The sequence below is a fragment of the Mustela erminea genome, chromosome 11 (assembly GCF_009829155.1).
Source record: "Mustela erminea isolate mMusErm1 chromosome 11, mMusErm1.Pri, whole genome shotgun sequence".
In the NCBI taxonomy this organism is placed as follows: Eukaryota; Metazoa; Chordata; class Mammalia; order Carnivora; family Mustelidae; genus Mustela; species Mustela erminea.
Window position 1 is genome coordinate 29,033,097 of NC_045624.1, and position 19,443 is coordinate 29,052,539.

The following is a 19,443-nucleotide window of genomic DNA, read 5'->3' on the forward strand; positions in this document are numbered from 1 at the left end:
AGGGCCCGATCCCAGGGCTCTGGGATCGTGACCTGAGCCAAAGGCAGACGCTTAACCAACTGAGCCACCCAGGTGCCCCTGTTTGTTCATTTTAAATTCAATAATTCTAGCCACTGATGATGAAGACATTTTTCATTTTTTGTTGGTTTCTTTTTGTAAGGTGAAAATTCACAGGGAAAAATTTCAGAAACTGATGATTCTTTCAGTATTTGTTCAATTTAAGGAGCCCATAAGGTAATATTTAATAAGACCCTATCCCTCACTATTTTTCTCGGCTCTTAACCTTAATACTGTATCGGACCCCACCATGTCTCCCCACCATGCCAAAAAGCATTACAGCTTTGAAATAACTCTTAGTGGGTTATATGTATTTATTTTTTTACCCGTTTCTGCATTTCTTGTTGAAATCCTTCCATGAAATGGCACTGAAAGAAGAAAACAAATGCAAAAGAGCATTCTGTTTTGCACATAAACATTACCAGCACTATTTCCATGTCAACAACCAGTGACTTCTTCCAGTGCTATCTAAGTGGAAATTATTGTTTTGTAGAGTTGACTGCTAGGCACAGGGGCATCCAACAGGAGGAAGATCAAATGACCCAAGTGTGAGCCCAACTGGCAGGCATCTCCTTTTGAAAAGGCACCTCCTTTTTCATATGTCCCTCCAGGATCCTATTCACCTACTTGGATGGCTGGCAGATAGCTCACTGTGCTCTTAACTGCCCATACATGCGCGCACACACAATGTCAACAGTGATGCTTGGAAATGCTTACGCAGCTATTCTTGACTTGTGATATTGTCAATGTTTTCTTTAGTTGAGTTCAGTTTAGATTGGATACTAATCCATTCTTAGCAAAAATAATATACTTCCTTTAACTTTTACATCTAAAAATATGCTTAAATACCTATTCCTATTTTTCCCCACTCAATTTATGAACTTGCTAAGCACATACAAGTACACACACACACACACACACACACACACACACCTACCTCCCCAACATAAAATAAAATGTGTTTTTTCAATTAAGGAGTAACTACAACTATTCCTAACATTTCAGTACCTTATTTTTAAAAAGAAAAAAAAAAATAGTTCTTCACGGCACTGTGTTCAAAAGTTTTGGTCATTGTACAGCAGGGTGTTCATCTGATCAAAATGCGGAGGACATCAGGATTGAAAAAAACTAGACGGTTATCCTATTAAACCACACTCAAATAGTTGAATCTGTATAATGACATGTCTGCCAAGTAGACCCTGTATGGTGATATACCTCCAGTAAAAAGGAAAGTGAAAGATACTCTCTGAACACAGACTATCACCAGCAAGACATTTATTAATAGTTTTATTACACTTGTTTCTAAAATCTATTATTTCAACAGTGAAGAGGTAAATGCCAGACTAACCTCAGTCGGACGGTTATTATAGTTCAGTTGACAGTAAATTACAAGAAACATCTACACTATAATCCTGTTATAGAGCATGTAATACATTAAAATACGATGGAGAGGCTGCATGAATTGGCAACATTTTATATCATTAAAAAAAATTAAAAACCTAACTTACTATAGGTGCAGGTACTCGAAAAATCTTTCATTTTAAAGGGTAATTCTGTACCATTAAAGAAAAATCTATCATCTGTCAAAGGCAGATATGTTTATATCAAGTGATAGCTGTGTTTAAATATAATTTAAGATAGTTAAATATAAATTCACGTTTACTTCCATATAAAAATATATATAAAAATAGAGTATTTAAAGAGGTGGATATTCATACAAAGGAACTGATAGATCAAAATAGTCTTTTTGGGGTATGGTAATGAAATTGAGGTATTTGTAACATGAATTGTATAACCCTCTCAGTTTTATTTTTCCCCCAAAAGAAAAACAATCCTTTAAAAGCCAATTTTAACTGTGGGATAGCTCTCAACAAAGAGCTTGAAAAATAAGGAAATTCACTATTTTGAAATTAATGTATAGAAGAGAAAGTTCTCAATACTATAACTGGGCATGTTGTGTATGTATGCCACAGTTTTAATGAAAAAATAATTTTATGCTTACTCTAAATTTGTATTAGGTAAATCAAAATATAGTTACCAGTGACATAATGTTTGTGGGCACATACAAATGTTGTATGAAAATAAACTCCTCTGCACTTGCAAATGGCCAATCCTTTGAAAATATTTGCATAAAATGTAATCTTAAATTACCCAGGATTCTAACAGCCAACAAAAGCTTTCTTAACGGATATCGTCAGTAAAACATAATCAAATAATACACTTTAAAACTGCATATTTAATCAACTTAGACTGCAGTTACCCATCCAAGTTCACAGACAGGGTAGGAGGGAATGTTTATGAAAAGGACAAAGAGTGCAAAGTTAAATGCATTGGTGTTTTAATTGTAAAATATTACATTTCCTATCTCTCATAGAATCTTTTCGAATTCCTCGTGGAGCATCCCTGTTCTTTTCCTTTCGGTTGTAAAATTTAAGAAGTATAGGAAGACATGTTTTTCATAAACTTTAGATTCACAAAGCCTAAGCCATCCTAAAGATCACATTTTCTCCTGGTAGAGGACACAAACACAATCCCTACTTGCAAGTGGAATGTAACTGCTTTTTTCTCCTTTTCAGTATAAATGTACCAAGAGAGAAGATAATGCGATCTCAAGAGCTTTATCTTTTTTGTCCACGTAATTCAAGTGTCTCTATTTCTCCTTATTATCACGATGCAATACCTAGCCCACAGTGGTTCTAATTCCTGATTATACTTCAAGTCACCTTTCTCTAGCTCTAGCTTTCCCCTTGAAGACACATGATTTTCAAGTGCACACCTCAACCTTACAAAGCTGTAGGAAAAAAGTGTTATTATTACTTTTTTTAGCCACGCGTGCGTTGGTGTGTATGTGTGTGCCTGGGTTCCTGGGTGTGTGGTCGGTCCAAATACATGTGACATACAGGATTTGGTTCTTAGACCACCGCCCAGGTGAGTGAGTGGCTTGCCCCCAATTCCAAGTTCAGGCCTCCTGCAGGGAGTCTACACAGTTCTTTTACTCACGCACATCCTGCTGAGAAGGATTTCAGAGCAAACCTGATTAATTGGACCTCTGACATGATAGGGGGACTGAAAATTTGTTACAGAGTCTTGTCGTCGTCGTCGTAGTTTGCTTTGATTGCTGAAATATTTCCCCACAATGTGATTACTTGATTGTTTCATTTTAATAAAGTGATATTCTTTGGATAGCTTTGATTTCACTACCTGCAAATAAAGAGCAAAAAATAGTTACAATCAAGGACATTCAAGCTCTGCATCGAGTAGTATAATTAACTCACAAATTCAGTAGCCTCTGTATCACATGGACGTTGCCTAAAGGATATACATATCATCTATATAACCAAGAGCCAGAGAAACTTATCTTTCCAAAAAAAACCCCCAAAAGCCAAAAAGCCAAAATAAAAAAAACTAATGTTGGAATTAGAATTTCTGCCATTTTACTTACCTCAGGGCAGCTGGCCCCAATGCAGCTGAGGAATAATTTTTGATGGTTTCTCTACCACACTGTTGTCTGTGCATGTGTCTGTGTGTGTCCGTGTATGTGTACTTAAGCTGGATACTAACATATAGAAAAGACGCTGATGGACCTTTGCTGGGTCACTGATTCAAACGTGGTCCTCCAAACCTGCCATGGCACCCTTTTACAGAATGGAAATTAAAACTATTTGCAGAGAGAAGAAAAATACTATCCATTGCACAGCCATAAGCTGACACTTACAATTAGTGGTTTCCTTTTTCTGGGCGCTTTGTAAGTTAGTAAGTTAGTAAGGAATCTGTAGAAATAGACCATGCCCTAGTAAGCTAGAAAATTTATATATGTTGGTACATATGTAAATTTTATGTTAAACTTTTTTGAATAGGCAGAATTATAAGGAATTTATAAAGCATAAGAGGATATATAAGAAAAATTTCCTCCCCAGCTCTGTCTCCCTACACCCAATCTCTCAGTTGACTTCCCAGAAACAACATATACTAATTTCTTTGTGATTCCATTTACAGATATTTTATGAATAGCAACACACACACACACACACACACACACACACACAAAGAGGCCATATTTATAGTCCATTTGTATGGTTTACAAAAAATTGCCCTGGTGCTATCCTATAATTTTATTTAAATTCAATTAATTAATACATAATGCATTATTAGTTTCAGAAGTAGTATAATTGCTAGTTTTAATCATTGGGTTAATGTGACTCAGGTTGTTAATACCAACAATCAGAGGGAATCAGAAAGGGATCAAAACAGAGGTTGTGGGGAGGGTCGGGAGGTGGGGAGGAGAGAAAATACTGGCAAAGAGATTTGAGGTGTGTTCACAAATGAATAACAAATCATTAATTCAATTTATTAATGATTAATTTTTAATACAATTGCAAGACATTATTTTTGGTCAGTACTGACACATAAACTACATATTAGTCATCAACCAATTAAGGCAACACTAGCTTTCATGGATTTTTAAAATTCCTTTAAGTGCTATATGATGATTATGATGATGTAGAGCCATATTTTTTTAATTCCATGTCAGAGAATAAATGAAAACAGCTCAAAAATACAGAATATTTAAGCAAACATGAGCAATTTATTTTGAAGATGAGTATTTTTAGTTATTATGTGCAAGCGAGCATGAACCCTTTTAGAAGATTTATTTGAGTAGAAATTCTGTAAACATCTAAACCAAAATGTTAACTGTAGTGATCTTTGGGTAGAGGAATTATAGGTGATTTAAACCGTATTCTTTGTAACTTCTGGCCTTGCCTTTTTTATTTGAATACGACAAATGTGCATTCCTTTATAATCATAAAAACGTTGAAGCTATTCCCATTTTGAAGAAAAAATGTAATGGCAATGCATTTGAAAACCAATTATACCCTGCTAACCCCAAAGAAACGAATTGTTTTCCTTTGGCTATGGGACATTTAGTTTTTTATGATCAGGCCCTCAGATGAAGTGACTCTTAAGACCAGTGAAATCAGTGGGTTGTGGTAAGGAATCCCAATGGATGGGAAATCAGAGCTCAGTTTGCAGTTAACCACTGATTAATATTCCAGGTCCCAAGGTTGTAAGTTGCTATTAATGTGCAGCTCTTTGCATCCCTGTTTGGTTATCCTACAACTTTAAATATGATCGGGTGGGAGGTGCACCAATGTTTTTCTGAAGGTTCTGTCCATTTCGGAGGAGGTGTGTATTCAACGATAGCAAGATTAGTGAACATTTTTAAGGAAGTTTATTTAAGGAAACACTTAAGCATAAATATTACATTCAACCCTGAGAAAATATTATTTCAGTGTTCTGAAGCCAAAATAAGGTTACTTTTGTTTATATAATTTTATCTTCAGGTTTGGTTTTTGCAATTGCCAGATGATCAGCATGCTAATTAAATGCAAAATAGATAAAAATACATCCCATTGCAAAAGGTTATACAGTTCTTTAAAAATTATTTCAGTGTTTCGTGTTGCAGTTAATGCTGCAGCACACATGTTGGATAATGCTAGTGTAGATGCTTATAGCAATCTCAAATGTGATTTATAAAAGAGATAATACAAAAATATGTATTTCCACTGTATTTGCTGAAACTTAGAGCGTCTACTCAAGAGTCGTATCAATATTTTGCCTGATCACATGGGAAGGTTAATAATGTATTTCTATTTTTTTTTAAGATTTTATTTATTTGACAGAGATCACAAGGCAGAGAGGTAGGTAGAGAGAGAGAGAGGGGAAGGGAAACAGGCTCCCCGCTGAGCAGAGAGCCAGATGCGGGACTCGATCCCAGCACCCTAAGATCATGACCCGAGCGGAAAGCAGAGGCTTTAATCCAGAGCCGCCTAGGCACCCCAATAATGTATTTCTATTTTTAAACCACTCAGGTGGTCTCTGAGAAAGGGAGATGGGATGCTAGGGGTCTCCTCCTGCTTCTGAGGGCCAGCCTAATGCCTCTCATAATGCCGGTGCTGGCGAATGCTATTGAAGATTGATTTCTACACGTCTATCTTGGGGCTTGGCCCAACAACACTTAATTCAGTTAGTTTCCTTTGAAAGCTATTTTGCAAGAAATAATCAAAGATACTAAGTGTCCTAATACTGGCTTGGTTAAGCCAGTATTACCCTGACACTGACCCCTGAAAAGTGACAAACCTACAGAGAAAGAATTACTTCAAATTTGATTTGTCAAAATAGAGATGTGACAAGTCCTCCCAAATGTTACTGTAAATGGAATCCAGAGCCTTTAAAAAAAATCCAGCAGTATTTTGCGCTATACCAACAGCACACAGAATTTATTTCAGTAATGCAAGCTTTAGCATTATGAAACATTTTGTTATAGGAAATTACCCAAGAATTATTTATAACTATATGATTATTCACCTTGAAACCCCAAAGGAAGCTACCAAAAAATAATGAGATATTATAAAGTTAATATTTACAAATCATATAGCATTTCTATATTCTATCAATAATTAATAAGAAATATATTGGAGAAAAGATCCCATTACAAAGAAAACAATTTCATTCAGTTCAGCTATTGTGCAGGTGCAGAAAACACAAAGTTTAATAAAAGGAAAATATTAACAAATGGAAAGACACACCAGGTCAAATCCTCCCAGATTAATGAAAATGCTATCCCAACTGTAATCACAGCAGTATTTGGGGGACATGACAAGGAAATCCTAAAGCACATCTTGAAGAATAAATGTAAGAAAATAACCAAGACCATTTGGGAAGGGGGGGGGAACCAGTGATGATGTGGGATTTTTCAATTCCAGATGTTCACTCATCGATTTTAATTGAGTCTACCATCAGCCTACCATAGATCCAATTTATTGGTTGCATAAGCCAAGTATAAGCAGAATTCAATACTGTGATAGAAAAAATAGGAATGTTCGTACTACATTAAAGTGCATTTCATAAACTGCTATTCTTTCCAAAAAATGTTTATGGAACAGTAAGGTAGTTCTAAATAAAGCCCAGTGTTACATAAATCTAGTGACCATAAATTTGACAGCCTAAGAGTTTTAATGACTTGGAATTAAAATCAAGAGTGTATGTTTAAAATGGAGATATGTACCAAACTGCTAATAGAATCTCCAGTGGGGAAAGAAGTGAGACTTAATGGGTGTATATGATCAAAAGATGGGAATTTTCTCTCTCTTTTTTGAAAGAGAGAGAGAGAGAGAGCAAACACACATATGTGTGAGGGTGGGGAGGGGGCAGAGGGAGAGGGAGAGAGAGAATCTTGAGTAGGCTCCATACCCCGCCTGGAGCCCTACACAGGGCTCGATCTCACAACTCTGAGATCATGACCTGAGCTGAAATCAAGAGTTGGATGCTTAACCAACTGAGTAACCCAGGGACCCCAGGAATTATTTTTTAAGATTCTATTTTTAAGTATTCTTTACACCTAATGTGAGGCTTGAACCCACGACTCTGAGATCAAGAGTCTCCTGCTCCACTGACCGAGCCATGTAGGTGCCCCTAAAGGCAGGAATTTTTTGTTTTTATTGTATATAGTTATTTTTATATTTTTACAGTTAGCAAGAGTTTGTCTAATCCTTTCACAATAGAAAAACAGCAGAAGAGGAACAAAATGATGCCATATCTTATAAAACTCAAACGGATTATTGATGACTTAATGATTTATTTTTTTCTACATTGTATCCAACTTTCAATCTTCAGAGCTCTCTGCAAGGAAACACATGGAGTAATTCAGACATGGTCCCTCCCCTCAAGGGGGCTATATAAAGACACATGTCTAAGATACTTGAAGTAAGAACAAGAATGAAATGACTTTAAAGACATTGTCTGAGACTCACTCCCCAAGGTCAGGCACCATGTTGTTTCCATGTAATGAATAGTTCCTTCGTACATTACTTAGTACTAATTTATGGTGGGTATGCTCATCTGTTCACAGAGCTTTATTTCCTTGAGCTTATTTGTTAAATTCAGTATGCAGCATTGCTGTCAAACTACTATCTTCAAGTTTCAAAATATTACTTTATTTACCTACTCTTACGGATTCTAAAGTGAAGGAAAAGAACTTAGGTACAGTTTTTAGGCTTGGAAATGTTATGCAAGTGAAAGATGTTTGATACCTGTACAATGAAGAGCTAATTGCTTCTTTCCTTTGATCTCTTGTGTGGAAATGTGCCCATTTGGGTCCTTCCCAAAAATCAAAGGACCATTTGGGATTCTTAAAATCCAAATAAAGTGTCAAGTGGAATGTGGCTTTGAAAGAGAGATGTTAGCAATACAAATGTTAGGTTACCTCCGGGGGCACAATAGTAATAATAATAATAGACAATAAAAGTGAGCTATTGGAAAACACCAGTGAAAGAGTTAGGCCTTAAACCGAAGACAAGACCCTAAATGCTTCTGTATGGTGGTCACCTCAAAAAGAGACAACTTCTGTTTGATGCTTCTTTAAACTTGGGTGCCTATAACTCAAGCACTGAGAAAGAGACATGTCTATCCAGAGGGATAAGGAACTATCACACACAGTTAAGTGATGCATATATATGTGATTGGCTGCATGTTGACATTATTCCAAACACAAATGTTAAATGGCAATTCTTTTGACACTGTCAAATGATCCAAAGTAATTCTTTGTCTCTAGCTTTGTGTGTATGTGTTGCTGTTTATTTTCTTTTTGTGAGTTTATCTGTCAAATTATATTTAAAATGAGTAAATGAGAGTGAAGGAAAATTGGTCTTCGTGAAGTGTGATCACCTGGTCAGATCAGCATTGCTCTATAATCACAAGTAAAAGTGTAGTAACAAAAGTTATTTTCCTCTGGCAGTGTTCACATTTAGATGAAGTAACATGTAGACACAGACTTTCAAGGGAAGATTACAATGTTTCAAAACAACAACATAGTTTTAATATATTAACTATAGAAACGTAGAAAGGAGAAATTTTGGTGCTGGAATCAAGTGCTGTCATGATAACATATTATAGAATATGGAAATGACCACATTTTTCTGTGACTCAGTGTAACAAGAATTTAAAATTCTGTGCTTGGACATGCAGAAGTAACTTTTACTTTTTCATAGGTTTCCTATATGCTAAGAGACCTCCTAGCTTATGATTGTAGATCTTTCCACATCTCCACATAATTAAAGACTTGGGCACACAAACATTTTAGAAGGCATACAAATGGCTACAGTTCAACTTGACTGGCTTTGTCCTCTGGCTATTGTAGGACTAGCCAAACAAATGAAAATCTATTAATAAATTACGCAGTAAAACCCACATTGCGACTTTTACTATTAAATGCATGTAACTTTAACACTCAAAATTGATTTCAGATAAATATTAATCATGTCAATTAACTGTTGCATCTAAAATAACTTTGAATTTTCAAAAAGTCAGTACAAAAAGGGAGAGCTTGGTGAATTGGAAACGTGTCAGGCGTATTAGAAGCAAATACCTTTCCTAAAACCGATCTTAACCTGAGTAACACCCAAGGAACTTCTGATGTGGTTCCAGATCCACAGAACAAAATAGAAAACAATTTTCCGTGGGTCAAGTGTTCCAAAATCTCTCTAGGCTGGATTAAGGGGGATGTTCTGATTATAAACGTGTTCCATGGACATGGATGGGCTAGGAAGAGGAACGGGAGTAGTGGCTTTCCAAGGCTGGAAAACCTGACATTGACCAAAATGTGCTCGTGTGGTCTTTTAAGATAAATGCATACGATTGAAGTACTTTTTATTTGGTATAGTCATTCTGCAGACATGACATTCAATCCAAGATCCAGTCACCAAATTTACAACCAGCTGAAAAAGTAGCCCAAGAATTCACAGAAATGGAATAAAAATAAAGCAACAAACAACAGCTAGAAGCCAGTCCTTATAATTCATAGTTCCATTTCAGGAAACCATGCAATTTTTTACAGATAATAATGATTTTTTTTTCATCTACCCCCCCTAATATTTAATCATGGCCACATGAAATAAGCTATGTTTTGATTGAAGGGAGTCCAATTTCTGAATGGGTCTAAGATGCTGAGGATTAGAAGGCAAGACTAAAGTTTTCTTTAGGAATGAGGAATTGTTTTTTGCTTTTGGTGTTTCCAGATTTGCAATGTCTCCATCTTTCCTCCTACCTCCCAATCTCCAGGGCTTCTTACTCTGACAGCTGAGCCTTTTTAAGTTCTGCCCCTCAGACAGGCCTCAGTTTCCAGCTCTGGGGATGAATTCTGCTCTGAGGTGGAGAGACTGATTAGAAGGAGCCAGAGACCAGTAGTTTACCATATCCAGTGAAACTGTGGTTCCCTCTTGTACTCCTCGGTAGTTCTCCAGAGACTAAGTCCCATTTCAAACTCTGTTTTCTAAGTGGTTGGATATTCATGTCACTGAATTCTTGATATTATTTGAATGACCTTCATTTGTTCAATGGATTACAAGCTAAGCTCCTACCCTGCTGTAGTTCCATGTACTTTTTGGGTCTTGGAATCTATTCTGACCTTCACTCACAGGTATCTCCATCGGTCTCTCTGGTTTTATTTAAGCATATGGTACCAAAATGTCACTTAGAAACAATTTGTGTGGACCAACATTCCAACCGCTGGCTTCACTATAGAGATTCGCTCAGCACTACTAGGGCCTTTGAAAGGGGAGCCTCCACTGGGCTACTCAATTTCTTGTCAGAGGAATCCTCTACCCCTTGTCCGAGGTGGTACGTGCCCATCTATGCCCTTCTGCTGGTCTGCTGGTATTCCAAAGGGTCTGGGGAGAAAGTATAGGAGCTCCGTCCTTCAGGGCCAACTTTCCCTTTCATTTTTCTGATTTCAGCCTCTAGATTAACTTGTTCTTTTCTGTACCTGTGTTTCTGAGTCCATCTCTGATGTTCAATTTTAACAGAAATCGTATCTATGGATGTAGGTTCTTGGCTGCATGTGGTGGGGTAAGGGGTCCACCAATTTTGCATACAGACTTTCCGACCTGTGTCTCAGCTCTGCCTTCTTCTGCCCCTACTCCCCTCTCCCCCCTTCAGGCCTGGACCATTCAGAGGATCTGTGGGCAAGTGTGTTTCGCCTCTAGTTGGGGATTCTCCTCTCTCACATTTTACATTGCAACTTCCTTTGCAGGCTAAGTTAAACTTCTTAGAATGAATTCAGATTTCTTGCCATTATGAGTTATTTCTTCTTATTCTGTCTTAGTGGGGAATGGTGGTGAATAGCTTAATGTCTTTAAGGTCTTTTGGTGGAGTTTCAAGTGGAAGAGAAGATAAATGCTTGTGGTCATTCTGCCACATTTAATCTGTACTCCCCACATGATTTTTGACCTCATCCTCTATGCTAGTTTTTCCAAAGTGTGTTTAGTGAGGTGTTAATAGTTGTTATGAATAAAAGGAAAGTGGTTCTGTGGTCAAAATGTTTGAGAAAAACTGGGTCAAATGGAGCTAAATAGTTTCTTTGCTGTAAGGGCTTTTTGGATCATTTAAAATACTAATATTATTTGAGAATCTTTACAGTAGAGGGGTGTACAGAGTTTCCCAAACCAGAGATCCTGTTTTCACTAGGCTAGAACATCAAAACATAGAGTAGGGAATGTTAATCAAGGCACTTCAGAGTCCATCTTAGCTTGACTCTTAAAGCTTTGGTAGTAAATCCCCCGAAATGAGGGTTTATTGCAAAAAAAAAAAAACAAAAAAAAAACCCATGAGATACTTACGGATCAACATCTCATCTGAATTCATTCTCAGCAGGCACTGATTTGTAATCTAATCACCTGGCAGAAAAAGCTAGAATTCTTGGAGACAATAGACTGAGCACTGGGGGAAAAAAAAATTGTCTAGGATCACTTTCCCCAAAAAGTGGTTTAGGAATGGTAGGCAGTGAAACTCCTGTGACTTCTCTTTAGTGATAAGGCCATTGAAAGGTGTTAAATGACAACATCGGATGGAACCACAGAAACATCCTGGTGGGAAAGTCAAGGATGAATTTGAGAAATTGAAAGTGAAGCTTCCAAGATGGAAATATTGCAGAAGTCCAGGGCAAGTAAATGACAGAGAAGAAGGAAACTGCAGCCAACCTCATTCATTTATCAGCACCTCCCACGATGTACAGTGTCCTTGACCGGATCCTCGCCCACATTACCAAGAACCTTCCTCTTATGCCCTTCTGTTTTCCTTATGTATCCCTTAGTATGGATTATTCCCTTTCTGCCCATAAACATGAAAAGTAGTTCCTCCTATAAACTGCTCCCAGACCACTTTCTTTTCTGAATCCGGTATCTTTCCTTTATTCTTATTTTCACTTGTTGAAAGGCTTTAACCAGCTTCCTTCTCTCATTTCCAGCCCCCCCCTTTTTAAAAAAGATTTATTTATTTATTTATTTGACAGACACAGATCACAAGTAGGCAGAGAGAGAGAGGAAGAAGCAGGCTCCCTGCTGAGCAGAGAGCCCAATGCGATGCTGGGCTTGATCCCAGGGTTCTGGGATCATGACCTGAGCTGCAGGCAGAGGCTTTAACCCACTGAGCCACCCAGGCGCCCGCCCCTCCTTGTCTCATTTCTTATACCTCTTCAGTTACTGTAGTTTAATTCATGCCCCCAATATTTTACTGAAATTACTCCTGCATGATCAGAAAGGACCTTCTTGATGCCAAATCACTGACTATGTAAAAATCCTTATCTTAATAAATCTATCCATTACATTTGACAGCAGTAATGCTGTTTTGATCTCTCCCTACAAATTTTCACTTTTTGGCTTCCCATAGTACTACACTCCACTAGAGTTTTCGTCTATCAGTTTATTCTCTAAATTCAAAGGTTCCTGTTTCTGCAAGCTTTGCTTAAATATTGGCATTTCCAAGAGTTCCTCAGCTCCTCTTACTCTGCTCACTTTCTCTGGATGATCTATCTTCATTGTTGCAACTGTTGTGTTTTCTGACGACTTCCAACCTTTTATCTCCAGCCGCACCCTGCCCCTCGAGCTTCAGACTTGTGCAGCCAACTGCCTGTGAGATGTCTCCACCTGGATGTCCTACAGGCATCTCAAACACAACATGTTCAAAACCGAATCATCATCTTTTCCCTGAGCCGGTACCTTCTCAGTCATTCTCTGACTCAGTTGCTGGTTCAGCTCTAATTCATCACCCAAGTTAGGTGTCGTCTTTGATTCCTCCTACACCCCCATGCTGCAGATAAGATCTACAGATTTTACTTTTAAAATAGGGCCTGCGTTTGTCTCCTTCTCCCTCATGCTTGCAGTCTCTGTCCCGGTTTGGGCAAGCTTTTATCATCTCTCACATGACTTCTGAAAACGTCTCCTAAGTTCTCTCCCAGACTCAGTTCTGTCTCCGTCTTCCCCCCTCAATGTTATTTGAGACAAAGATGTGACCATCTCACTTCTCCATAAAACTTTCGTTGGCTCTTCCTTACCTATAGGATAAAGTCTAAGCTCTTACCATGATCTGGCCCTAGCCCACCTTCCCCAGGCCCTGATTTTAACTGACGTTCTACAATACACAGAATTGCATGTTGGGGATATGTTACATTTGAGATACTCAAGGGAACCCTAAAAAATGTTCTCCTAACTCATTTTATAGTAGTTAGTAGAGAGCTCACATAGACACTCAAATATTTGTTGAATTAAATTGCCATTACTAATTTATTAAAAATAGCCATGCTAAAGGCTTTTTTCTTCCTTGTGTTTATTGACAAACTTTTAAACTTTGAAGGAAAAAGGGCAAAACTTCAAGCCACCACATAGAAGGCAAACTTTTCTAGGTCAGCTAAGTTTTTGTTTGCCTAATTAAAATTAAATAATAAAGAGTATAAGATGAAGATCAAACAATATAGGGGAAATCATCTCTGACAAGGAATTGAAAATCCTTTCTTCTTTCCATGGTGCCAGAATCAAAGGAAACTTGGGGTTATTAGAGTTGGGTAGTAATGCCAGAGGGATTTTTTTTCCCTCCCTTTGGACTGAGTCAAAAGCTGTATGCCTGCCAGAAAACAGAGATCTCATGTAAGGTTTATACAGCTGATTAGACTAATTAATAATCACACAACAGTTGTGGATTTGTCCCTCCTGCAGCCAGGTCTGAGCTGATAATATTTTTGTATCCTTCCCAGGTTTTAGCTTACTCATAGTAGATGTTTGCCACATAACTAAAGGTACTATCCAAAACCACTCTTGGGCAAAAGCTACCTGGATCCTGTTTGTTGTCCTGCACAAACACTGCAAAAACAAAATTCCATTTCTGCCCATGAAGAGAAACACCTGCTTTTCTAATCAGCAAGAACATTATAGTCAAAACTGATGCACGCCAGTTGGGAAAGTGTTTATAGATTCATGGTGGCAACACATTCTCTCTCTCGGTGTCTTGACAGATGAAAAAGTTGCCCCCAAGACCTTTGGTGACAAGAACCCCACTGAAGTAGGTTTGTTATGTCTATGATGGAATTCCCACCACAAATCAAAGAGGACACATCAAGATCTTACTATAATGATTATAGCAATCCTTCTCAGGTATGTGTGAATCTATTGTGGGAGTAGTTTGATTGAACACTAGAAGATACAAGGCTCAAATTCTTATGGTTTTAGCACAGCCGATTTTAATTCTTGGTCTTACTGTATGACAAATTGCTTTGCCAGCTCATAAGATGAGCACAGAGGCAAAAATGGTTATTATTAATAGATTTCTGCCCTTTCATATGGTTTGCATGAAACCAATAATGTACTTTTCCCTGGCTTGGTACATTAACCATCAAATCATCCTTTGTAAGGGCCTTTAGATTTTCTTATTGTTTATAGGAAGCTCACAGTGATTTAAGATGTTGGGTGATGGTTTGGAGAGATTATAAAACATCAGTGTCGGCACTGGAAACTTTCTGAGGTACAAGTAGTACATACTGTTCAAGACTTAAGTGACAATTATGCCTAAGTGATGAATGGGTTAGAGACTTTGTAATGAAGAAAGTCAGTTTCAGAAAGATGATCTTATCATTCTGCGGTAGAAAGGCAAATGCTCCCAGAAGTATTTTAGCTCAAATAAGAAAACTTCAACATGGATAACACTGCTTCAGAATCAGCTGAGATAATTTCGATGATACCTAGGTAGTTGCCAAGTCAGCACACGTTAGAAATAGGGCTTAAAAAACAATTTATACACGATCATTGCACATAATTAAAAAATCAAATAAGTGACATAATTTCACCTGACATGCTTAAATCATGGTTATGCAAATTAAAGATGATTTTATTAGTAGTATTTAGAAGCCCATATTCTAGTTGTGGTGGTTCAAAGAGTCTTTGTTGCAGTCCTTGAATTCCATGACTACTAGTGTCACTGGTTAGTGCTGTAGCAGGAGATACATGCAAAGAGATCACGTGGGAAGGGCATCTTCTGTTTTTAATTGGAGCCATGCTGGGAATCTCTGGAAGACTTCTCCTTTTTAGGCTTCCAGAGTGACTAAAGATGAAGAAGAAAAACAGATACCCTCCCCTCTCAAATACTAATTGAAGACACATTATATAAAAATAAGTAAATAAACAAACCTTTTCTAAAAGGGGCAAAACCCCGGTCTGTATGTTGTCTTTCAAAGTCCCCATTTTATGTGGGTTTTGGCAACCTCTGACCTGTTTTTGCAGCCAACTCTGATACTGGCTGGCTCAGTGGCAAGATCATTTCTTTCTCTTCTAGGCTACCTGCCCTTGTGTTTCTAAGTCTTGACTTTTTGCAGATAGCATAGAAACTCAAAGGGTGGTTTTTTTTTTTTTTTTTTTTTTTTGTGGAAGAAAGAAATAGACACACAGTCTCCTACAGCATAGAAGCTTCTCTGCAACAGCAAGGCCAAGTTCAAGTTACTAGATCAAAACTGAAAATGCCCTGCTCTGCACTGTGGGTGCAGCCTCTTGCTTCCCTGAGATGCAGGTGCACTTGTCATACATAATTACATGTAAAAACACACACACACACACACACACACACACACACACACACACAGAATATTTAGAAGAACCAATACAGTGTCAATAACTCTTGGGTAGCCATAAAAACCTAAGGACCAAAATGGATCTGACAGTCATTTTAAGGTTGGAAAATGGGATCCAAGAATCCTTTAGTTGTCATTGCCTTAGTCAACCCAACGACTGCCTTCCGGTTTACAAGGGCTGTAAGACTGAGTGACAGGCTTTAGGTGCTGGGGCCTGAAACTCTTGCTGCCTACTCAGCACCCTTCCCTTTATCCTTTCCAGACATTCTTCCTAATAAACCCCCTTCCTCTGCTAATTCTGTCTTCTGTGTCTTGGAGAACCCAAACTGACCGAGGAAGAAACCTGCTGTTGCCTCTGCTAACACCTTATCAGCTTCGCCTATTATAATATTATATACTATTGGATGACTACAGATCAAATCATTTTCCCCACGGGGTGCTGAGGGCTACTCAAAACATAGCTCCACCTCTTTCATGCATTGGCTCAACCAATGGAAGAAGGTCATTCATGAGTCTAACACATTAAATTGTCTTGATTTTCAAGCTCCACCAAAGACCTGCTACCTTCTTTGGCCACAATGTCTGATGGGAAGGTTCAGGGTCTGTTAGAAACGGCAGGTGCTCTCCAGGTTTCCATCCTCCTGCTTGTGTTGACTGGTGATCCTAGTTTTTAAATGTCTACCTAAGAGCAAATTTTTTTTTTTAACTTCTTATTTTGTAGCGCCTCCAGTTGTGACTGCTACATGCTTTGAGTGAGTGATGCTGAATACCTCATTTGATCCCCCCCACCCCCGACATGGTTTTTTTAATACAAAATAACACGGACAACAAAACTAAAGATATAATGAGAGATGTTTTAAAAAATCAAAAGCTACAATAAATAAAGAGCCAGGATAAATACCTCATGAAAATGGCACCCGCACGTCCCTTGCAAAAACTCTTTGTATCGCCCCATCGTTATAGTAAATGTGTCAACCACTTCATAGCCATAGGTTTTTGCAGCATCCAGAATAATCACATTTTCCTTCCATAAGTTCTGAACTTCACTCTGCAGTGCAATGGAGGAAAATGGGAATTTTAAAAAAAAAATTCAGTTAGATTGAGTTTGTTTGTTTGTTTTTTAATCAAGAGGATTATTTTACGATTTACTAATTCAGGTAGAAATCATGTAAATATCATCGTTTTTACAGATTGGTCCCACTGCAAGAAAAAGAATTAATTTCACACGCATTTCTGAAACAAAGACGTCTTCTCAGTTTTTTACTCAAAATGTAAGTGCAAACGTTTACGTGAATCTAAAACGGCGACACATAAATATCTAGAATGACACACGGTTTGGAACTTTTCCTTCTATGTTTTAACCTTCTTAGGTTTCTTCCCAGGGAAGGTTCGTTGAGATATTTAAAATTCTCACTGTAAAAGTCAAAATTTGAACATCATGAAGGCTATCTCCCTCTATTTGGATTCTTATTCATTTAGTCATTTGAGTATTAGTTAGTATCTGTTTTGGGCTTAGCTCTGTGCTAAGGGACCACAATAGAAGGAAAAATAAATCGTGGCCCCTGCTTCCTCAGACGCTGCATTCTAACTGGAGAAATACATTTGTAAACATTTACTAAGATCTTTACTGGATGTAAAGATCCTAGCCTCTGGGCCATTGGGGAGGAGGGACCCGCTGAGCAGGGCGGTGGAGGGCGGTTCAGCTGGTTCAGCGAGGCTTCAGGAAGGGGCTCCAGAGCAGAGTGAGGTTTAAGGGGAATGGGCTTCGGGTGGGCTTCGGGGAACGACGGAACTGAGTGCCGGCTCCAGCCCCTGCTTTGCCGAATCATATTCTTCCCTCCCTCCCCAACCATGTCCAGAGCCATGAGCGAGCTTGGCCAAAAGTCCAATTCAGGTCCACTGTGGAGAGGAGCAACCCCTCCTCTAACTACTCTCACTCTGGGATTTCTCATCAGCGGGGCTGGGATGCTCTCAGACCGACCTGCAGTCCGAGACTCCTCCCTCCTCATCCACCCTTCTTGCGCTCTCTTCCTATCAGACAGTAACAGCCAACCACGTGCCCAACAGAGCCCAGGATAGAGCAGATACTCCAAAGTATTTGGTGCGAGATTGAGAGATAGGCTTTAGGTGCTGGAGCCTGAAACTCCTTCTGCCTACTCACTACCCTCCCCTTTATCCTTCCCGGACATTCTTCCCAATAAATCCCCTTCCTCTGCTAATTCTGTCTGCTGTGACATGGAGAACCCAAACTGACTGAGGAAGGAAACTGCTCTTGCCTTTTCTAAAGGACAAAAATTCTTTTTATTTTCCAGTTGAAAAAGAAAATCACAGGAACACCTGGGTGACTCAGTGGGTTAAGCTTCTGCCTTTGGCCTAGGTCATGATCCTGGGGTCTTGGGATCGAGTCCCACATCGGGCTCCCGAGCCTACTTCTCCATCTTCCTCTAGTCCCCCTGCTTGGGCTCTCTCTCTATCTCTCTCTCTGTCAAATAAGTAATTAAAATAAAAAAAAAGAAAAAAGAAAAAGAAAAACAGCAAATCACTAGTTTTGTTGGTCCAACTGCAAGAAAAAAGCAGCAGTAACAAATATGTCTGATTTTCTGTCTTCTCCACTGTGCTAGCATACCTATCTTCAGGTAATACCAAAGGAAGCGTATTTCCCCCAAAATAAAAGTAGTGAATAGAAGAATTCCTAAAGAAGAAATCTAGAGGAAAGGAACATAGGTGAATTTGGTTGATGCCATCATGTGAACAATGATGTTTAATATTGTTTGTAGACTTCTTGTCCGGTTACAAGTATTTTCTCAATTTTAATTTGTCTAGATATGAAAGGTATATGGAACTTTACAGTAAGAAGGTTCTAAAGAGAGTTTTCTAGACAAAGGTTGGTTCTCTGGGAAACAGACTCCTGAGATGGGAATTTGCTTGCAGGGAGCTAAGAGGAGAGTGTTTTGGGGATCAACACCTATAAGGAAGTGATGTAGTTCTATGAGAGGGTTTTGTGGATCCCACTGGGAGTTCTAGAGCTGGTTCCTCCAAGACGGCCCAAACTAGGGAAAGGGAGCTGAATCTTGGTACCCCTATACTGGCAAGTCAGGCCTGGGCAGCAAAAGGCAATTCCTGCAAAAAGTCAGGAGGGAGTCCTCGCTGGGCCACACCCCCAGTCGCCCAGGTGAATGAATGTCTCAGTCTTGAAGGGGCGATCTAGGAGGAGACAAACCCTAGGAAGGATCATTCACTCATTCTTGCATGAGATATTTTTTGACAGTCTATGTGCTGAAGATGGTGTTTTGCATTTGGGGTAGCAGAGTGTGCAATGCAGCCCTCCCTTCCTCCCTGGTCCTTGCTCTCACAGAAATTAGTCTAGCAGGGGAGACAGACAACCAAGGATTGTCTCTGTTGAGCGGCATAAACAGAGACGTGAGACTCTATCACAGGAGCTC

At 38.7% G+C, this 19,443-nt stretch overlaps 1 protein-coding gene across 6 annotated transcripts in view; it reads right to left on the bottom strand.

Annotated features, from left to right (window-relative positions):
• Positions 1-1,315: 1,315 nt before the first annotated feature.
• Positions 1,316-19,443, bottom strand: part of CPED1 (cadherin like and PC-esterase domain containing 1) — a 265,826-nt gene continuing 247,698 nt past the window's right edge. For all 6 annotated transcript variants that reach the window (XM_032305800.1, XM_032305802.1, XM_032305801.1 and 3 more), the window contains 2 exons: positions 16,902-17,048; positions 1,316-3,258 (listed from right to left, as the gene is read on the bottom strand). In XM_032305800.1, coding sequence (XP_032161691.1) covers positions 3,037-3,258; positions 16,902-17,048 — 369 coding nt within the window. In that variant the 3' untranslated portion in view covers positions 1,316-3,036. The remainder of the gene's footprint in view (positions 3,259-16,901; positions 17,049-19,443) is intronic.